Genomic DNA, 19,695 nt, shown 5'->3' with positions numbered 1-19,695 from the left:
TCATTCACTCGTTTTATTCACATGTTCTTCATCTTCTAGTCTCTGCCACTGATGAGACATGTGTGGATGCATAAGGTCACTGACATATTTCTTAATTGTTGCTATTGTTCCTACTCCTTTCACCTTTTTCTTCATTTGTTTGTGTGATGCCGATGCAGGTTGTTGTTTTTCAGTCTTTCCTCTCGTTTCCTCTTCATCCCTCCACTGTATCTCCATCCGCAAAGCCTCCTCCTCATACTTAGCTCTGTCCACTTGCACCCTCGCCTCCTCATATCCTACTACCTGGATTGTGAAGCTGGATTTTGCATGTTGGAGATTCCATGAGCTTTCCTTCTTGTTAGAGGAAAAATCTGATGAACGTCTTTGGTTTTCTTCCTGAAGTAGTTGAGAACTTGTGTCTGCGTCACTGGACATGTCGCTGGTGCTACTGTGACAGGAGCTGAAGATCAAGCTCAGTGTTTCCACTTCCAGTGATTTTTCTTCATCCTCCACATCCTTCTGTTTGGATTCCTCCATCCCCAATGGCCGCCCTGATGTCCTTCTCAGCTCTTGGTCCGGAAACTCTGTGCACTGTAGAGCTTCCTCTGCTGCCTCCTTGGTCAGCTCCTCTCTCATCTCCTCTCTGAGAGGATCTTCAGATTCCAGTGTCTTCACGGCTTTATTCATCATCCTGTTGATCCAACTGAGGCAGAACGTCCTGCTGAGACTGAGATGTTTCTTTCTTCTCGATGTTGCCATTTGGTTCTTTTCAAGGTCTGTTTGGGAAGAAAAACACACGGAAGGTTTTTCAGTTGTCATCATTCTTTGCCTTTACCATGGCTGCTATGACTCAGTGTTCATTTTCTGGAAGATGTGGATTAACTTAAAGGTCTAGTACATTAACAGACACTTACTTGGTTTTAATTGCCTTAAAAATGAGCCTCTTTTATGTACTCTAGTTAATTACCTCTCTTTATGGAGGTTGCCACAGTGTTTCTGAAGCTTATGATGAAAGATGTCGCTGCTCACATAAAAACCTGATGCTTAAAGAGGAAAGAAAGAAGAAAACTACAGAGTAATGAGTAATTACTGGTACACTAAGGCTACCGTGGTTTACTGACACACTTGGGAAAGGACGGAATGAGCAAAGCAATCCTCTGTCTCCTGTGTGGTTTGAAATTAGATGAGAAACACTACGTGTTTTCTTGTTAATCCGTCAAACACGAGGCATTTTTTGTGGTCTTGGATTGTCTTGTTTGCACCTCATGCAGCTCTTTCAGAACTATTTTTATCCGATAAATGTCAATCAGTGCGGAGAAGGTTTGTCCAGCTGCCGTGTCCTCGGTCGCTCAAGAGCCGCTGGCAGACAGCTGCCTCTGACAACAGCGGTCGAGGTCCGTGTGGATTGAAATGAATGAATGTGTCATTCAGTCATTTCGTGATGCTTGCCCTTTCACTCACACTTGACTTTTCCATGAATGCTCAAGTAAAATTGGCTCAAAGAAAAGACAACTGACGGGACGCTGAGTCAGATTTTCCATGGAAGGAAGAAAAGTTAAACAAAAAAAAATCTAAATAGATGTGAGAATGTCCTGAAATGAATTTTTTTTTTGTTGCTGATTTTCATTTTTACAGTCACAAAACATAGTGAAGCATGCGATATATAGGATTTTTAATATTAATGATAAGATGGCAATAATGCAACATTGTGGCCCCTCACTGCAGTTAAATTACAATTGTTTATGAGCCAATTAAACTTCTTTCGCCTCGTCTTTATCGTTAAATCGACTGCATTTGTTTATTTCATGCTTGCTAGTTTGATTCGGGCTTTCTATTTTGGACTTTAATGGGATCAGGGTGATCTGTAATGGCTGCTGTGGTGTCTCTGTGTCTGTCTGTCAGGGACTTGACTGCAGTTGTGTGTGTCGTGCTGGACTGAAGTGCTGACCGATAACAGGTGGCTGCTATTTCTAAGTCCTAATTATGACCACAGGCCTTAGTCTCCATAAACACGCTTGGCATGTCACAACATTACCTTTTTATTTCCCTTTATTTAATACTGTCTGCTCAGCTTTTTCTCATTTCTATATTTCATCTCTGCTCTTATTTCCCTTCGTTCTCTGTCTCAAGGACAAACCGCCGAGGTTCTCGCTGTATGTTGATGCCATTCTCAGAGGTGAGAGAAGCGTCGTATGGCTGGCTCTCACTGGCAGCTCCTCCGTGTCACATTCACCCACAAATGTGTTAATTTGTTTGCCTGACATTAGTGGGCTTGCGCCGTCTCTGGTGTCTGACGCTGTGAGCCCGGACGAGGATTCCCAGCGGAGTTTACATCTGCTGTTGACACACCAGCTGGCACGTGGTGTTTGGGATACACACGAACCTGTTTTGGTGTCTTAGTGAGGACACACCTTAGACATAATGCCTTAACCAAGTTAACCCTAATCCTAGATGCAAATCTTTAACCCTGAAAAAAGCCCTTCAAAGTTGTGATAGGTTTTTAGGTCCTAACAAAGATATAAATACAAGTACACACACACACACACACGCATATATATACACACACATGCTGGACTTTAACTATTTGTCCCGTGAGAAACACTGGACACTTTCATCTATGAGCACCACGGAGTCCAGGGTGAGTTATATATAATGTAGACCATATACTATAAAGAATTAAACAATTTCTGTTTGTTTTATATTTATAAAGAGAGGTTTTAGAGACACTTCCCTGTGAAACAATTAACATTTGTTGTGTGGAGGTTTTATGATCTCCATTAAGCAGATGTTGTTAAAGGATTTATTGTTGTGTCGTTGTTTTTGTGCTTGCAGTCGTGTTGTTGCCGGGCAGAACTGCTCTGTGTGTTTCAGTAATGATGGATTTTGGTCCTGTGGATAGCTGTGACATGTAATCTCATTTAAAAAAAGGCTTGATAGAGTGAATATTTGAGAGAATCAGCGTTGAAATGCTAAATGCGGGGTGGAGTGGCTCAGTGGTTAAGACCAGTACCCTGTGTGCGAAAGACATCATAGTCGCAATGGTCGCAAGTTCGATTCCACCCCTGGCTGATTGTACTCAATTCAATTGTAAGTCGCTTTGGATAAAAGCGTCTGCTAAATGACATGTAATGTAATGTAATGTAAATCAGAGCTTCACTAACTTGAGGCCCGGGGAAATCTAGAAACAAATTAACATTAGGTGACGTTGTGACTGGGAATGTTCTGGGAACCAAAAGATAACTTTCTCCAAAAATTGTTAGCCGAGTAATCATTGACATAAGTTTACAGGTAACTTTGAAATATTTTGTCTTTATTATCAATGAATATCATCATATGCAGTGTAATCCTAATCTCAATGTGTGATTACCACTTTGGTCATAACTGAGAAGCTGTTTGTCATATATCAGTGAAATGCGAGACATAATATTTTGTTTAAGCATATTTTGATATTTTCCTTTGACCAATACAAAGAATATATTGTATGTTTTGATATTTGGTAAATTGGAAGACACTTTGAGACTATGTTTCCATGCACAGTTAGGTCAAGCTACAGTCGCAGCTCTCGTGAAGGATCGATATCTTCTTCAAGTCTGGTTTTAGTCGGGCTAACGTCATGCAATTCTAGTGACTGTGATAAATATTACATAGCTCCACTTTTCTGCTGCACCCAGTTAAGTCCCACGTACGAAGCTCCATCAGGAGATAAATTAACCAAAGGGGAACAGACTGTGACTAAAAAAACCCAGTGAGACTGAATAATTCCTTGTCAGTGTACGTCGTGATGAACTCCCTTCCTTCCACGGACTACACCTCATTTAAATTTTAGATTCACTTTATTCCTCATCACTAATTGAGCAGTGTTATGTTCGGGAGACCTTCAAGGCCGAGACGCGTTTATAACCAAAAAGACAGCTGCTAGTGTGCGATGCTTAAAAGTCAGAATTAGCCTGTTTTAATGAGGACGTGACCTCTGTGGAGGAGTTTCTCCTACCAGTGAATTCAGAGGTGTATGGTTACAAGATCACTGAACAGGTGTGTATTTGTATTGAGTAGAAGTCATGTGACTGAAAGTTGGTCTTATGTATTAGCAAACTCTAAGTGTCTTGAATATGGCTGAAGCAATTAATGGATTACTATATGAATCGTCAACGATTTTGATCATCGATTTATCGTTTCAGCTTCTCAAATGGGAATATTTTCTGGTTTCTTTGCGCCAGACAACAAAGAAATCATTAAAACTGAATAATTTTAGTTTGTGGACAAAACAAGACATTTGACAACATCATTATTTCCAGGTTTGACAGACACTGATCAATATTTTTCCTGACATTTTATGGACCAAACTTGATTCATCGAGAAAATACTTGACAGATTAATCGATTATTAATATAATCGTTAGCTGCAGCTCTAGTCTTGAATAAACCTGGTGTAATAGACCTTTTTTTACAGCAGATATTTATATGAAATAGTAGGAAAAACACAGTTTTTACTAATATAATTAATTTCTGTCCCACTCCAGGTTTAAGAGAGTCAGGGTCGTGTCATAGGTGTAAGGGAGCGTCACACTAATAACTTGACACTAATCTGTAGAAACTAATATTTTCTCTAAAATGTCTCATTTTAAAACTGCGTACATGTTTCTGAACATGTTGCAGTAAAGGGAACATGAGGAATAACTCAACGGAATGCTCATTATAGCTTTGCTAAAACAACAAATCTAATCCTATGACCTTTTGCACTGTATTCTGAATACAATGTATGTGAAACCTGCTTACCTTATATTCTGTCTACAGATCCAAGTGCTCGTCCTTTGGTTGCTTAGTTTAGTCTGCCGTGTCTCCTCCTCCTCGTCGTCCGTGGAAAGCCTCTGTGGTGGACGTTGTTTGCATATTGTTTTTTTTTGTCATCTATAACTTGTCCCCCGATGATGTGTGTCACATGCAAAATATGTCCATATACTAAGCTGTGGCTGCTGTGTGGTGGTGCTGGGACCTGTTGCTGCACCTGCACTTAAATCTCCACCTGTGGTTTTTTTTACCTTCACCACAGAAGTGATGGTTTTCAGCCATGTTTGTCTGACTGTGAGCTTCATAACCTGAAAGTAAAGTGTGTATTTATATTACATTTCCAGGGCGTGTAGGTTGTGGCACAAGGAAGAAATGATTAGATTTTGGTGCAAGTGAGTTGAATATGAATCCAATGTAAAAGAAATGAAATCTTGCGAGGCAGGGCAGTGTGTTGACACTGGGAAACTGGAGGTGTACATTCTCTGAGAGTTTTCTACACTGGAACTAGGGATGGGAAGAGGAAAGATTGAAGACTGAACTTTAGTTGTATTGATTCTTATTTGTGAAGGATTTATTGCCAAAAAGTGCTACTGCTGTAGAACAATAATTTCCCATCTATCCATCCATCGAGACACTGCGCCAGTCAAAGAGAATGAAAAGCATTGAAGTTGCACCGTGTACGTGTAAATCTGCTGTTATTGTGGCCAGGTGAGGGGGAAAAGGGTGATGCAGTTTATTTACAAAGAGCATTGTGTGGTTAAAGGCTGATTCGCCCCAAATGGCTGCTGAGAGAGAAGGGAACCACACACTGTGAGCCAGGTCAGACAGAGCAGACCTCCCTCCTGGGGAAAAAACACTGCTTCTGTCGTCTATAGATGGATCTATCGATCGCCTCGTCTCACCGATCTGTTTACTTCTGTCTTTGTCTGTTTCTTCTCTCCCTCTCTTTCTCGGCTTCACCTGCTTCATCACTTTGTACTTGCACAGCCTCCTCCCTCCTGACCAACCGTCATCTCTCTCTCTCTCATGTCTGTTTTCTCCTGCCAGTAATCTTGCAGTATCTCAAACTATAAATGTGGTATAAAAAGTGGTAAATTTCCACTACATGTGCTGAAAATGACCTCCATTTTAAATATGTTGCCTCTAATTCTACAGCGTGTCTGAGCTCTTTTTTATTGAATTAAACCCAGGCAATAAATCCTTCACAAATAAGAGTCAATACAACTAAAGTTCAGTCTTCAATCTTCCCTCTTCCAAAGTCACCCATCCCTTTTTATTTGTTAAATTTAGTTAAAATTCACATGTGGCCCTAATCCTCATCCACTGCAAAAATAATCTGTACATTTTGTAATGAGTCGAAATATTTGATGAAGCGCAGCCACTATACATTTTAGCTGAGTCATGTTTGGGCTGTTTATTTCTTTATTTCAATGCGTCGTTAACAGCTTCATACGTTCACAAATGCTCTAAAATGACTGTATCCTATTAATAACAGTAGCGAAACGCGAGTTTGTGATTTCGGTATCGGACACAAAAAAGGGGCATCGTCCCATCCCTATTGAATATGTATGTAAAATCCCAGCTCACCCACTTTTGTTTTATTTAATTCAACACAAAGAAAAAGAGTAGTTGTGTTATTAGTGTAATGAATTATCTTTCCTGCTCATCCAGGATGGTGTTGCAGTGGCAGCGGGTTAAATTAAAACCCTGTCACTCAGTTTGACAGTGGACTCTCACTCCAGCTGAGTTTTCCGCTTCTTTTCCACGGATCCCGAGGTGTAACTTGGTCGGATGAGACACATGATTCCATGCTAATTAAACAAGCCTGGGAAATCAGTGATACCTGCTGCCCAGAAGGTTTTCTAATCAGATGCCTTTTGACTCCTTCTGACGCAGCCGCTGTTCTCTTAGTTCCCCTTGGATATCAGAGATCATTACCATATCCCTAAGTCGAATAAGAACCAGCCAAACAAAGGTGTCACATCCTTTTAACTTATATTATAAAGTAGAGAAATGTGCCCATATTAAATGATGACAATTAGCTGAACAATTATTTGTTTGTTATTCAAGATTGCAACTCAAATCTTTATGTGATGTTACAGCCTCACAACTTACAGTAGGGCGATTGTAATTATTTAACATGATATTATTGCACTCCTCTTCCATGGTTGCTATGCACATCTTTGCCCCTAGATGTCACTAAATCCTACACATTGGTCCTTAGCTGTTTAGATGACATTGTGAGACAAAGCACGTCCATGTTTTGTCGTTTCGTCCGTAAAATGTCAGAAAATGTTGAAAAATGTTGAACCTGGAAATGATGATCTTCTTAAATGTCTTGAGTTGTCCACTAACAAAACAATTATTCAGTTTTAATGATTCATGTTTGTTATTGAGCAAAGAAACCAGAGAATATTCACATTGAAAAAAAAAACAATCAAATTGATTCATCGATTATCAGAATTACTGACGATTTATTCAGCAATCGATTTATCGTTGCAGCCCCTAAATCTATAAAGTCAATATTGAATAAAAGCTGACTTTAAAAGATATTACAACTGACTCAATTTCCCTAAATCATATAATGATAATAATAATTTAAAAAATGTTTTTACAAGAGAATCCAGGCAAAAATGGGCATTGCCAAAATTAACAAGACATAAGAAATCACAGTATTTTATTAATTAATAATCATTTTATAGTTTTCATCTGCACTCTGGTGCCCATCATTGAAATGAAGCTGTTTCAGTCATCGACTTTCAACTGGAAAATGAAACCCTCTTTTATGTGTATACAAATACACAAGGACAAACAAAGCAGAGAGGCAGAAAGTAAAGGTGGACTATTACAACTGATGAGGAGTGAGAGCGGCGAACAATAATCAGACCGAAGGGCAGAAACATTTGGAAAAAGCTTCATTTGTTTATCGACTATTGCATTGATCTGTGGAGAGCTGCTCTGTTTCCACGCTGGGTGAGAAGATTTTGAACAAAAGTCGGGAGCTCACTCCCGGTGGCTGCTTTCATTTGTGCCATTGATTATATTATTTTAATCCCAGCGTAGATGTCATGAGGTGTGAGTAGAAATAAATCAGCCATTGTGGCAGAACCTCTCTCTCTGTCACTTATTTTCCCTTTTCATACTTCTGTCTGAGCTCGACCGCTGCTGCTGCTGCTGCTGCTCCATCTCATACTGATAAAGCCTCGTCTTCCACTGATAACACTGCGGTGACAGAAGAGTGATGGAGGAGGAATGACCTGAGGAGAAGCTTGTGTTTCAGCTCCACTCTCATGTCACTCCAGTGATTATGGCTGAAACTGTTAAATAGAACATTTAACCACAACAGGCGACTGGGTCTAGTAGTGAACACACAAGCCTATGGGGGATTGGGTGCCTTGCCCGTGGGCACCCCAGCCCTTGGCTCATCCCGGGATTGAACCAGCGACCTTCCAGTTACTAGCCCTATTCCTATCCATGGCCTTATTATGAAAATAGTCGGTAGCTATTTTTTTTGCAACAAATTTGTTAACCTCAGCTATTTTGCGTCATTACAGGGGAATTCTAATCATCCCCTGTCGACTGTGTGTGTGTGTGTGTGTGTAATAACCAGACAGATGGTGGACACCCTGGGGTTCAGTGGTGCAGACATGACAGTGCAGGAGACTCTGGGCTAGAATTGGGATTTGTTTATATGCACATTCGTGTGTGTAGAAAAGAAACAGCGTGACTTAGACATAGAATTCACACATTCGTGTGTGTGTGTGTGTGTAAAAATAGTTGCTACTGCCAGATCGAGCAGTGCTGTTTGCAAGGTTATGCTGCTGAGACAAAAGCTCATCACCACATGTACACAACTGCAAGAGCGGAGCGTTTCCCAAAGTCTGTCTGAAGTGATTTGACTTGTGAGGATTTTGTGATTGTTGCTTTTTTTTCCTCTTGATAGATGTGAGCAAAGTTGACTGTAGTTTTTCTGTTTTTGTGTCGCATTCCAGGCTGTGATCATGTGTTGTGTTGTGTTGTGTTGGACAAAGCTCAGCCACTGAGCTCATAAGACCTGCTGATGGAAACACAAGAGCACACATGAAAGGGACAGCTGTTGCTCCCTCCCCTCTCACACTGTTGAAAAACACACAAGCAAACAACTATACAGTATGTGTATTTAGAGTAGTACAACTTTTGTCAGTGTGAGGACAATGATGCGTTCCCTAGCCGCTTTCCTACAACCTTATCTGAACTGAAGCTTTATTTCATTTTCCCTTGGAAGTTACGTTGAGACTGAATGTCTTTGACAAGTGAGACCAAACCAAAACATGGTCTGATATCAGTGTCAGATACGTGTGATTTGACAACCAAGACACTAACAAACAATAGGTACTAGGACTGAATAGTTAATTATGTTTAAATCAACATTTTCAAGAATAAAAACTTAAGACCCAAGAAAGTAAAAACTTGGCACAGCACCCAAAACAGATCCCTGGGGAACACCCTTACTGTAGTTGTAATTGTAATTCTAACCTGAACCTGAACAGCACTTTTGAAGTTGTGATGTAAGGCTAAATCTGTAACTTGAACTGGGTCTTTCATGCACTCGCTCTCTGTCTCTCTCTCCTGCCTTGAGTTTTTTTGGCGACTCAGGTAGCACAGCGGCACCTGCCTGCTGCGCTGCCCCCCGTCTTTGTCTCGTCTGGCAGTCGCCCCCTTTCTTTGCTCCACACACACTGAGCCACGGCGGGGATGAACAGAACGGAGACAGACATTGATATTGAGTGAACTTTGCACATTTTTGCTTGTTTCGTGTTTTCACCCTCACTTCCTTTGCTGCAGTCAGAAAAATGAAGATCAGACTCTGCTACGGTTTTCATCTACAAAGCTGAACATTTCTGCAGTATTTCTTGGCGGCTCTTGTATATATATATATATATAAAAAAAAGAGATCTCTCTTTTGATGTGTGAAGTGAAGTGAACCCTCCCACACTTTCTCTCAGAATGAGACTCCGCAATGGGAAGTTGTGGTGAGGAGAATTCTTGAAGTGTGTGATTGTGCCTAGTAAGGAGGAAGAAAAGATACAATACTGGTAAATGCAAAAGACCATCAGAAGGTTTGGTTCGTCGTGTTTGCACACGCTCCTAGTATCTGCAGTATTGCTGACCGGTGCACAGATTAATAGCCTCATTAAGGCACCTTTACTTAAGGCCATCTTGTTTTTTCAATTAAAGTTAAAAGAAAAACTCACTATGTCAGCATGGTGTCCCTCATGGGTAAGAATCCACTCAGCAGGAAAGTTGTGGTTCCACAAAATCAATGGTTGTTCAAACTGTTTCTTAACTGTTTTTTTTTTTTTTTAACACATTTGCCACGTTTGAGTTTTGCAATAACTTTTCAAGAATGAAAACAGGGAACTTGCAGATTTATGTGCTGTAGGTTTATTACGGGAAGATCCACATAAGTGATGCTGTGAAGAGGTTTCCGTGATTGGACTGTTGGGTGTTGAGACTTGTTTATCTGCAGGATGAATATGTGCACGTGTGTAAACATGAGTGTTTCTCCTCAAACCAACACTGAGTCAAACATCTCTTCAGACAATAATGGACCAAAGGTTCCAAAAATCAATTCACATCGTCATGTGAGTTGACTGCTATAGTTTGCTGCTCCTGCCGATAATAATAAGTACAAATACAGTTGGGGTTTTTTAAGTTCAATTTAAGAGCCTGACAACAGCACAAGATTTATTAGCCTTCAAGTGAACACACATCAAAAGAAACTTAACTGAATAAATGTCTTTTCAAGACTCATTATTTCAGAAAACGCTGAAAATCGAACCTTGAGATTATTTGGCAACTGCTGCTTTTAGTATCCAATTTGACACCCGCCCACCCTATAAAAACAGAGCCAGTATACACTTCACATCAGTACTGCCTATGAATATTTCTTTACCTTTGAATTCACCTCCACACAATCTCTCATTGGCCTGTCTGCATGGAGATTGCATGTTCTCCCAGTGTGTGTGTGTGTGTGTGCATGGGTTTTCACCGGGTTCTCCGGTTTCCTCCCAAAGTCCAAAAACATGCAGATTTGTGGATTAGGTCATTTGGACACACTAAGGTGTGAGAGTGTGAGAGTCGTTGGTCGTTTGTCTCCTTGTGTCCCTGCGATGGACGGGCTATATGTCCAGGATGTGACTCCGCCTACCGCCCTATGTCAGGTGAGATTGGCACACCCTCATGTGGAGGATACCACGGTAGAAAATGGATGGACGGATAATCTCTTAATGCTCCTTTTTTACCTAGTCAATTAAGAGAATGTGATCTTTATTATTAAGTGAGTGTTGAAGATAAAACACGTTCTCTCTCTCGGGCAGATGTTTGCAACAGAAGCTGCTGTAACGAGTTTGTGCTTGAGCCCCTGTTAAAATGTTTGGATATTATTCCATCCCAGTGGATTAAGTTGGTCTGCAGTGTGTGTGTGTGTGTATGTGAGTGACAAACAGAGAGAGAGAGAGAGAGAGAGAGAGAGACAGAGAGGGAGAGAGAGCGGCGAGTCTGAGTGACTGCCAGATGGGTTTGCAAAAATATCGCAGCTGGTTGATTTGTGTGTGTCTGTGTGTGTACGTATGTAAATCTGTACGTGTGTGCGTGACTGAGTGTGTGTGAGGAAGGTGGAAGGTACGCGGGGGAGCCAGTCTCTGTGTGTGTGTGTGTGTGTGTGTGTGTGTGTCATATAGGAGAGTAAAGCAGCAGCAGCAGCAGCAGCAGCAGTAGTGGTTGTACAGTGGAGCGTGTTCAGTGTCTGGATGATAGCGTTGCCTCTCTCAGCTGTGGGACGAAGCCTGACTGTAGGTAATCACACACACACACACACACACACACACACACACACACACGTATATAAGTAGTGTACACATACAAAACACACATACACACAGTAATATAATGGCTGTATAGTATACACACAGTTTATTTTTGCTTCTTATGTTTGTGTTGAGTGTCATTCATTCATTCATTCATTCACGGAGACAGTAGAGTGTGACGAGGTGGAGCCGGGGTTAAAATCGGCGCTGAATGCTTCCATCACTTGTGCACGTTTGCCACATTTGCATGCAGGACATATTTTTCTTATGAGCATTTTCATAAACCTGAGCAGCTGCTTTGTTAAGTGGCATATACTCTGTGTTTGTGTGTGTATGTTTGTGGATCCACTGGGATGTGTTGGGATGGAGATGCAGTGGGTGTATCATACCTTATTTCCAATGGTGTGGAACCTGAGCCGGCTGCTCATATGACATGACATAAGACTGTGTGTCACACTCCAGGAAGAGAAGGACACACACACACACACACACACACAGAGGAGGTGGTAAAACAGACTAATATTCCAGCTTTAAGTGTGAGAAGAATTTTGGTAAATGAATGCAGTTGAAGTCTCAGTGTTTGTGCTTCAATTGAAACCAGAAAATGATTAAAAAGAAAGACAGTTTGAGGAGAATCTTCCCATGGTTTCAGCTCGTGTCCCTGGTCCACATCCCTTTTCTCTCCCTGGCTCTGGCAAGATGCAGTCTTGTTCCCTTTAACTCATTTTTTTCTTCTTCTTGGGCTGGGTAGTGAACGTGCTCAGAATGAGAGCAACACAGCGAGCTGCAAAAGGTAGAGGATGAGAACACACAGGTGGAGATGGAGAGAGGGATAGCCTGAAGACGCTGGAGGAGAAATGATCAAATGGGGGGAAATGTCGGGGGGGACGGACGGGCTTTTCTTCAAGCATCATTTAAAGTGAAGGGAAGCTTAATCCGTTTCAGAGATCAGTTCATCAGTCATTTTCACACCACTCTTCAAAATTTCTCCTATCTTTTCTCCTGTTTTCACTGCCTTCCAGGAAAGGGCTGCAAATTTCTGATGAGGATTCCTTGTTCTTGCTTCTACAGCACATACATAATGCACACTGAAGTGAAGTTCCCCTGTGTGAGGGAAAAATGCCCGTTTTAGAAGTGAGTGCCGCATTTGCACCGGCTCCCATATACAGTATGTGGAGTGAGGCGCGACTAAATCATTCATTTTGTCATATAAATTGCATTCACTACATCACAGAAGGTTCCACAAAAGAAACTTCTCCCTGCATGCCGCGATAAATTCACCCACAGTCGATTTATGGAGATTACTCGGGCTGCTGATTGAATTTATGAAATCCATTAGACTTTTGGTCCCCAAATTGAGTCCGAGAATTTTGAAAACGACTCCAAACCATGACTGATCACCTGTCAGCGAAAGCTCTGGCCAAGAACAGCGACGGCCAACGTTTGCAGCATTTGGCAGGTGTGAATGTCTCAGCTGAGGTGTCCAGAGAGGATGAGGAGGAGGAGGAGGAAGAGGGTCCTGTTGGTGCAGATCGTATATGAGAGGCAAAATAAGCCTTGGGCTTTTTGTTTAGTGGTTATGTTGCTTATTGCATCAGATGGATCTCTGTATACATATGATAGTTCTCCTCTTACTTATTCACACAAGTTATGACCAAAATAATTTGTTATCCTACTGTATTGTATCGTCTTGTCTCGTATTATATCATATATCTCGTAAGGCATCGTATGGTATGGTATCATATTGTATCGTATCGTATCTGATCAATGTGATTCCTCTACTTTTTTTAACTCAATACGAAGAGAACGTGACTTGTGAGCAGAGGGTTGCCAGGTTGTTTGAGTACTTGCCAGGTCAAGGGCTGGGCTGGGGGACCCGTTAGCAAGGCAGAACCAATCCCCCATTGCTCACTGTTAATTGGACATTCAGCATTGTCCCCAGCCACATGGGGAGCCACATCCAGTGTACTCCTAATGCTGGGCCTGAGCCTGAGTGTGTCAAAATCAACTTACAACAGACGTTTTGTGTCCGTGCCGCAAGAAGAGGTAAAACTACAAAAATCTTCTTTATGACATATGTCCTCTGACCCCACCCCCTTGACTTGTCAACAAATGCACGAATGACAGCAAGTCATATTTTATGGCAGTTGTAATAAACCGTTTTACCAAGAGTAAATCCTGCTTTGTGTTACTTAAAAGATGCAGCTGGTGACTTTTAAGTACAAATGAATGTCCCTGACATCCAAACCACTGGCAAACGAGTTGTGGCTCCACGTGTCTCCCTGTATTTCAGTAGCAGAGTTTTGAATCTTGTGTTACTCCCATGAGGCAAAGTTTCAGAGTTGGATTCTTCTACTAACACAAACTGGTTGTTCAGGAAAAGGGATTTGAGCAGCTGGGAAGCAGAGGGGTGACGGTGGTGTAAGATCACCTGGGCCAGTGATCTGTGCACCATTGGGTAATTACTCTAATTGAGGGATGACAGGAGTTACGCACTGGAGCTTTAAGAGAGTAAATAGTAAAGAGCATACACTCTGCTCATGCTCTCAGTGTTAATTGTTTTTAGTGTTGAATCAGAAGTCGAGAGCTGCATTATCTCTGGGTGAATAAGTGTAACTACTCTCCTCATTATGTAGACCTCTGGGGATAAAGCAGGTGGACTTTGTTCCAGAGATTTCGGGCCAAAAAAATCCCCTCCCTGTATTTCTCAAATGAAATGTTCTCATTCCATTAAACGTCCGACTAATTAAAAAACGTGGACGCACTCTGCGCAGATATGAGATGAATGTATTGAATCAGCATTTTTTTTCCGACCCCTCTCTCTCTGTATATTCTCACTTCTTTCCGTCTCTTTTCATCACTGGCTTCATTCATCACCTGCTCACTGCAGCATCTATACTCCCACAGCTGCTCTGACCCCTCCACCGGAGCATTTTTAACCACAGGTGATCATGTAGAGGGTTTGCACTCCTGTCGTGCCAGTTGGTGAGTTTGCCATGGTGGAGGTTGGCACGGAGACAAACTGCATTTTGGTTGGAAGAAATATAATTTATTATTATATAGGAGTGTCGATTTACCATCTCGATTGTAAATCGAATAGTTTGCCCTCTCTCTCTCTCTGTGTGCTTGTGCATTTTTTGCATGTAAAACAATATTTTCACGGACCGGTATAGAAACAACTAAAAACATGCGTAAAAAATAGCTGAATTAGTGGGAGCCCTGACCTTGTTTCATGAGGCTTCATAGCCTCATTTGCTGGCCTGTTGGTGCGTGAGAATCACCTATATTTAAGTAAGTAGGAATCCTGATATTGTCTATTAAATGTAGCTTTCTTTTTCTTGGAAGTCGACGGCTCTTCTTCTTCTTCTTCTTCTTCCGTCTCCTCCTTCGGCCTTTTTCCCTTTCCAAAGAAGCTCTCCAAAGATGTTTGAGCGTTTTTTTCAAAATAAAAGATCTCTCGGACTCTGATAATCAATCAAATATTTTCTGTGGGCCTGGTACTGGTCCGTGGCCTGGTGGTTGAGGACCTCTGGTGTACACAATGCAGTCTCTCTGATTTAGGTGAGAGTTGGGTAACCAGTCGGAGGGCGGCTAAGCCGCGGTCACCGCACCACGCTGCGCTGGGTTTAGAGGTTCCGAGTTTGGCAGCGGGTGAGTCCGGTGGGGGTGTGTACCATCGGCCCCGGGAGCGGGTATGATGGGGACACGGAGCTTTGGTGGGGGGTTTTGGATGAGCAGATCGGGGGGGAGCGCACCTCTCGATGTAGACATACAGTAGCCCAGACTAGAGCCAGGTGGGAGAGATCTTAATAATTTTTTCTTGTGCGCTTAAAATTCAAGGTATCAGCCTATTTAGTTTAAATGATTTTGAGAAGGCATGTTGGGTCTTTTCTTTTCTTTTTTACTATACACACTGGTAATGTGACAGAGAACGTCAATAATAGTTGCTCATTGTTATACAGCTTAGAAGTCTTTAATGCCCTACCGTCTGGTTAATGTTCTTAACTTTTCACGGAGCAGTTGGTGCTGGATCACGTCCAAGTGGTGCAGCTTTAAAATCTGGTCCTTTGCTCCAAACACTGCAGCTCCCATTGTTTTTTGTTGTTCACATATTTCACCACCGTGAATTTACACAGAAGAAAGTGATGTTGATTCAATGAAAGAAGTAGAAGGAGATGCTGTTAGACTTCTGTAGAGAGTGATTATAGAGAAGATGCTGATCTTTACTCCAGCATCACGGCTCACCCTGTGTGTGGAGCAGACGTGTGGAGGCCAATGCGTCGGCACACTTACTCAATATTATGCCTCTGATATTATTACAAAGGGGACATTTCATAACTCACATAGCAGCCGACATTCTCATATCAGGGGAATCTCTACACTGTGTGTGTGTGTGTGTGTGAGAGAGAGAGAAAAATGATGGACAGAATCTCCCTTCCCTTATTATTATGTACGAAAAATGACTCAGCAAGTTCAGTATAATAATAGGTTTTTTTAAATGTTTCACAGGGGAACTGCAATGCAATGGAAATGATATGATAATAGCCTTTTAATTTTCACACTTCTTTGATTTCCATCCCTCCGTTAAGGCTCTTCCTTTGAGGGAAAGTGGTGTTACGTCATAGACGGCGCAACGGTTGATCACATGACGGACACATACATCTTCACTATTACTCACATTCACACCTACAGAGCACAGAGTGTGGTAGGAAGCCAGAGTGCTGCAGGGAAACCCCAAACATGCAAAGTATGCACAGACAGAAGAGCCTCGGGCGACAGCACTTGCACACGTTTATTTTCATAAAACCGAGCTGCAAGGAGAAGTCATCTGGAGCGACTGCCGTCAAATCAATAATGCATTCACAATGGGTGAGTTTACACGTCTTTCAGCACTCAGTTGTGATACGAATATGATCAACAGTGACCTAAACATTAGTCTTACACGTCGTCAAGTGTAGTTGTATAAGTTGACAGCGGGACAACTTCTGTTTCCGCCACATAAGAGCAAATATATGACCTATGTCCGAAATATGAATCCGTTAACAAACACATTTGTGCTGAGTCATTTCAGTGACATAATCCTCCAACTTTGTAACATATATTGTTCACAGCCCCAAACATGACTCGGCTAAAAGGCTGATTTTTATTTAGATTTTTTACAGTCTGTGCATAGTGAAGCATACGATATACAGATTGTACATTAAAATCTAAACGATATCCAATCCCCGGTGTAAGTACAGCAAGTAATGCAGGGCATGAAACAGTAGGTGGCGTCGTAGCAAATAAGGGAGACATTTACCTAAATATCAACTTGCCTTGAAATTTTTTTTTTTGTTTTCAAATACACAAACTTTCAAGGACCCATGGGAACCCTGCAGAGAATATATGCAGCGTGTTGCGATGGCAATGTTTTTTTTTGTGAACTGTCTTGGGTGTGTGTTCTGCCGTGAATTTGCTGAGTCAGCAAACAGGCCCCGGACCATGACAATGGTGCTGTGCTGTGCTGAGAGCTGCTCCGTGCGTGTGTTTTGTGTTTTTGTGAGTCATGTCAGCGTGATCTCCAACTGGCGCTGACTCCGGCTCCTGCTTGGTTTGACATGTCGGTCTGACAGCGGGACGAGCAGCTCGTCTGTCGACCGTTTTGGCGACACTTCATGCCACATTCACTTGTGAGAAACACGTGTAAAATGTGGAAAAAAGAAGAAGAAGCTGCTAAAGCTAAGCAGTCTGCCCGTGCATATGCTCGTTGTATGGGACACCCCACCCCTCCCCTCCCCTCCCCATGTCATTCATTCATTCACTTTATCTTTTGTCTTTGTGCACCTTTTCACATCTCCTGTCCTCTCTGGTTTCATCCATCATGCTTTCATAAACCTCATCGTCCAGTCACAGGTGTTCACCGGCCATCAGTCTGCACCTCTGATGTCTCTTCCATTCTTTCTCGTGAATACTCCCTACACTCCTTCACCGTGGACCTGGATCTTTGAGTTTTGCAGGTTGTCGTACGCGGCCGATAAGAGAGACGTTCCTCTAACGTGCAGAATTGGAATGAGTCTGTATCCGTACATACAGCAGACAGGATCTGTAAAAGGAGCTCAATACTTCTGTTTGTCTAACCTCAAATGCCAGTAAATCCAACACAATGGTCCTTTCACAGCAACGACAAAAACACATTCATATTATTTAATAAAACAAACAAAACCCATAAAAGTTAGATTTATGTTGTTTTGCATCTCAGTGCACTTCCATTTTTTCCTCCTTGGCAACCCGACATAATAACTCTTACTGCTGTGCATTTATTGCCTCAGGCAGCCGTGCAGCAGCCATTTTTCATAAACACTTAATAAACTAAATGCATTTAACTGAATTAAAGTAATTTGCGGGGGCAGTTTCAATCTATGGACTACTGAACAAATCTCTGTCGCACAAATATAAAGCAAACCTTTGTATAAGGAATACCACATCAACCATAGTGCTCGTATATATGAATGGATTTAATGTCGCGTGTTAACCACACAGACTTACCATAAACATGTATATATACACACACACACACACACACGCTACAACTTAATCTCGCTTATCATGGGATTTACATCCTCTCTTCTGATCCCCGGGTGTTTATCAGCCGATCAACTCAATTCACCGTTACCAAGTGGGCCAAAGCTCAGCTCGGTCATCTGGTGCAGCAGCAGGATCTTGACACAGATGGGGGGCCGGGGGTTATTGCTCATGGTCTGGGTTTGACTGGAATCACGTACAGTGCAGGACAGCCGGGGGTAACGTTCAGAGCAGAGCGGCGGCGATAAGGAGGATGATGGTGGCGTCTCTGTCGTGATAGAGTATGCCACGGTGGGCTGAACAATATGAAACTTGACTTATCATACTCCTGAGATCTTTTAATACAGTGTGTACAAGAATGGAGGTGACATATGTCACACCTTATGAAATTTGTCCAAAAAAACACATGAAACAGAACAATAAGGGCAGCCTGTGGCCAAGTGGAAAGGGAACTTGGCTCGTAAACGGAAGGTCGCCGGTTCAAGTCCCCACCAGGTCGAAAGGGCTGGGGTACCCAACCCCCATTGCTCCCCTGGCGCTACTCAGTGTGGCAGCCCACTGCTCCTAATTCTAGGATGGGTCAAAATGCAGAGAATTATTTCCCTTTTAATAAAGTATCTAAAATTAAAGAAAAAAAATGCAAAGATATTAAGACTGGAAATAAACTAAAAAACTATGGACTGGTGATCTGTCCAGGGTGTGACCCCACCATGGATGGATACCAGAAAACAGAAACCCAAATATCATGGAATGACTGTCCAGTCACAGACAAGATTTGTCCGCTTCTCAAAAGGATGAATAACTGCCAGATATCGAAAGTGAACGTTATATTGGAAAAAGGGGCAGAAGCACTCACTCTATGAACAATTCTACAGCCATAAAATCAAAATAAATCTTGATTATCATGATGGTCACAAGAGGGTTAAAGCACCTCCAATTAACTTCCATCTCTCCGCATCAACGTCATTGTTCTTGTTGTTCGAGTCACACCGCGAGGGACGCAGAAGACACTTTGAGATCCTATCTGAGCGAGCGAGACAGAAATCTGGTCAGAATTCTGATCAGAATCACTTTCAAAACCATCCCCCCTGTCTGTTTTTGTAGCTGTCCAATCAATCAAATCAAAGTAGATGCAATCTAAATACGAACTCGGTGTAGTTTCTCATCGAGTTGTGTCACTGCGGGAGGAGGAATGGTCACGATCGCCAGTGAAAACAGGTCGATTAAGCACTCACCACTGCAAGCCTTTTTAAGAAACTCTTAAGACATTAAGGCATGTTATTCCCCCGCCATCCTCACGTGGGTCCTGGATTTATGCCTCGCTGCTTGTTCTTGTCAATCTGCTGGATTGACCAGGATTAATGTTTGTCTGTTTAATGATAATTCCAGTAGAGTCGTTATTTAATTAAGAGCCTTGCAGGTGTTCATTCATGCACCAACGAGCTCTTCTTTTACATCACGGACGTTGTATAAAGAGCTATTGATTGTGGTCTTTGATGGATGTGTGTTTGATGCTTGTT

At 42.0% G+C, this 19,695-nt stretch overlaps 1 protein-coding gene across 11 annotated transcripts in view; it reads left to right on the top strand.

Moving 5' to 3' along the window:
- Nucleotides 1-19,695, top strand: part of mctp1a (multiple C2 domains, transmembrane 1a) — a 172,217-nt gene that overhangs the window by 29,031 nt on the left and 123,491 nt on the right. Inside the window, exon 1 of one of the 11 annotated variants that reach the window (XM_044025869.1) lies at nucleotides 11,491-11,599. The exons of 8 other annotated variants lie outside the window; for them this stretch is intronic. In XM_044025869.1, the coding sequence (XP_043881804.1) occupies nucleotides 11,558-11,599 (42 nt within the window). In that variant the 5' untranslated portion in view covers nucleotides 11,491-11,557. Of the gene's footprint in view, nucleotides 1-11,490; nucleotides 11,604-16,328; nucleotides 16,484-19,695 lie in introns of those variants that run through there. 2 more of the 11 variants (XM_044025871.1, XM_044025867.1) reach the window with 2 other exon arrangements.

Source organism: Solea senegalensis, linkage group LG5 (assembly GCF_019176455.1).
Source record: "Solea senegalensis isolate Sse05_10M linkage group LG5, IFAPA_SoseM_1, whole genome shotgun sequence".
NCBI lineage: Eukaryota > Metazoa > Chordata > Actinopteri > Pleuronectiformes > Soleidae > Solea > Solea senegalensis.
This window is presented reverse-complemented; position numbering and strand designations above follow the sequence as displayed.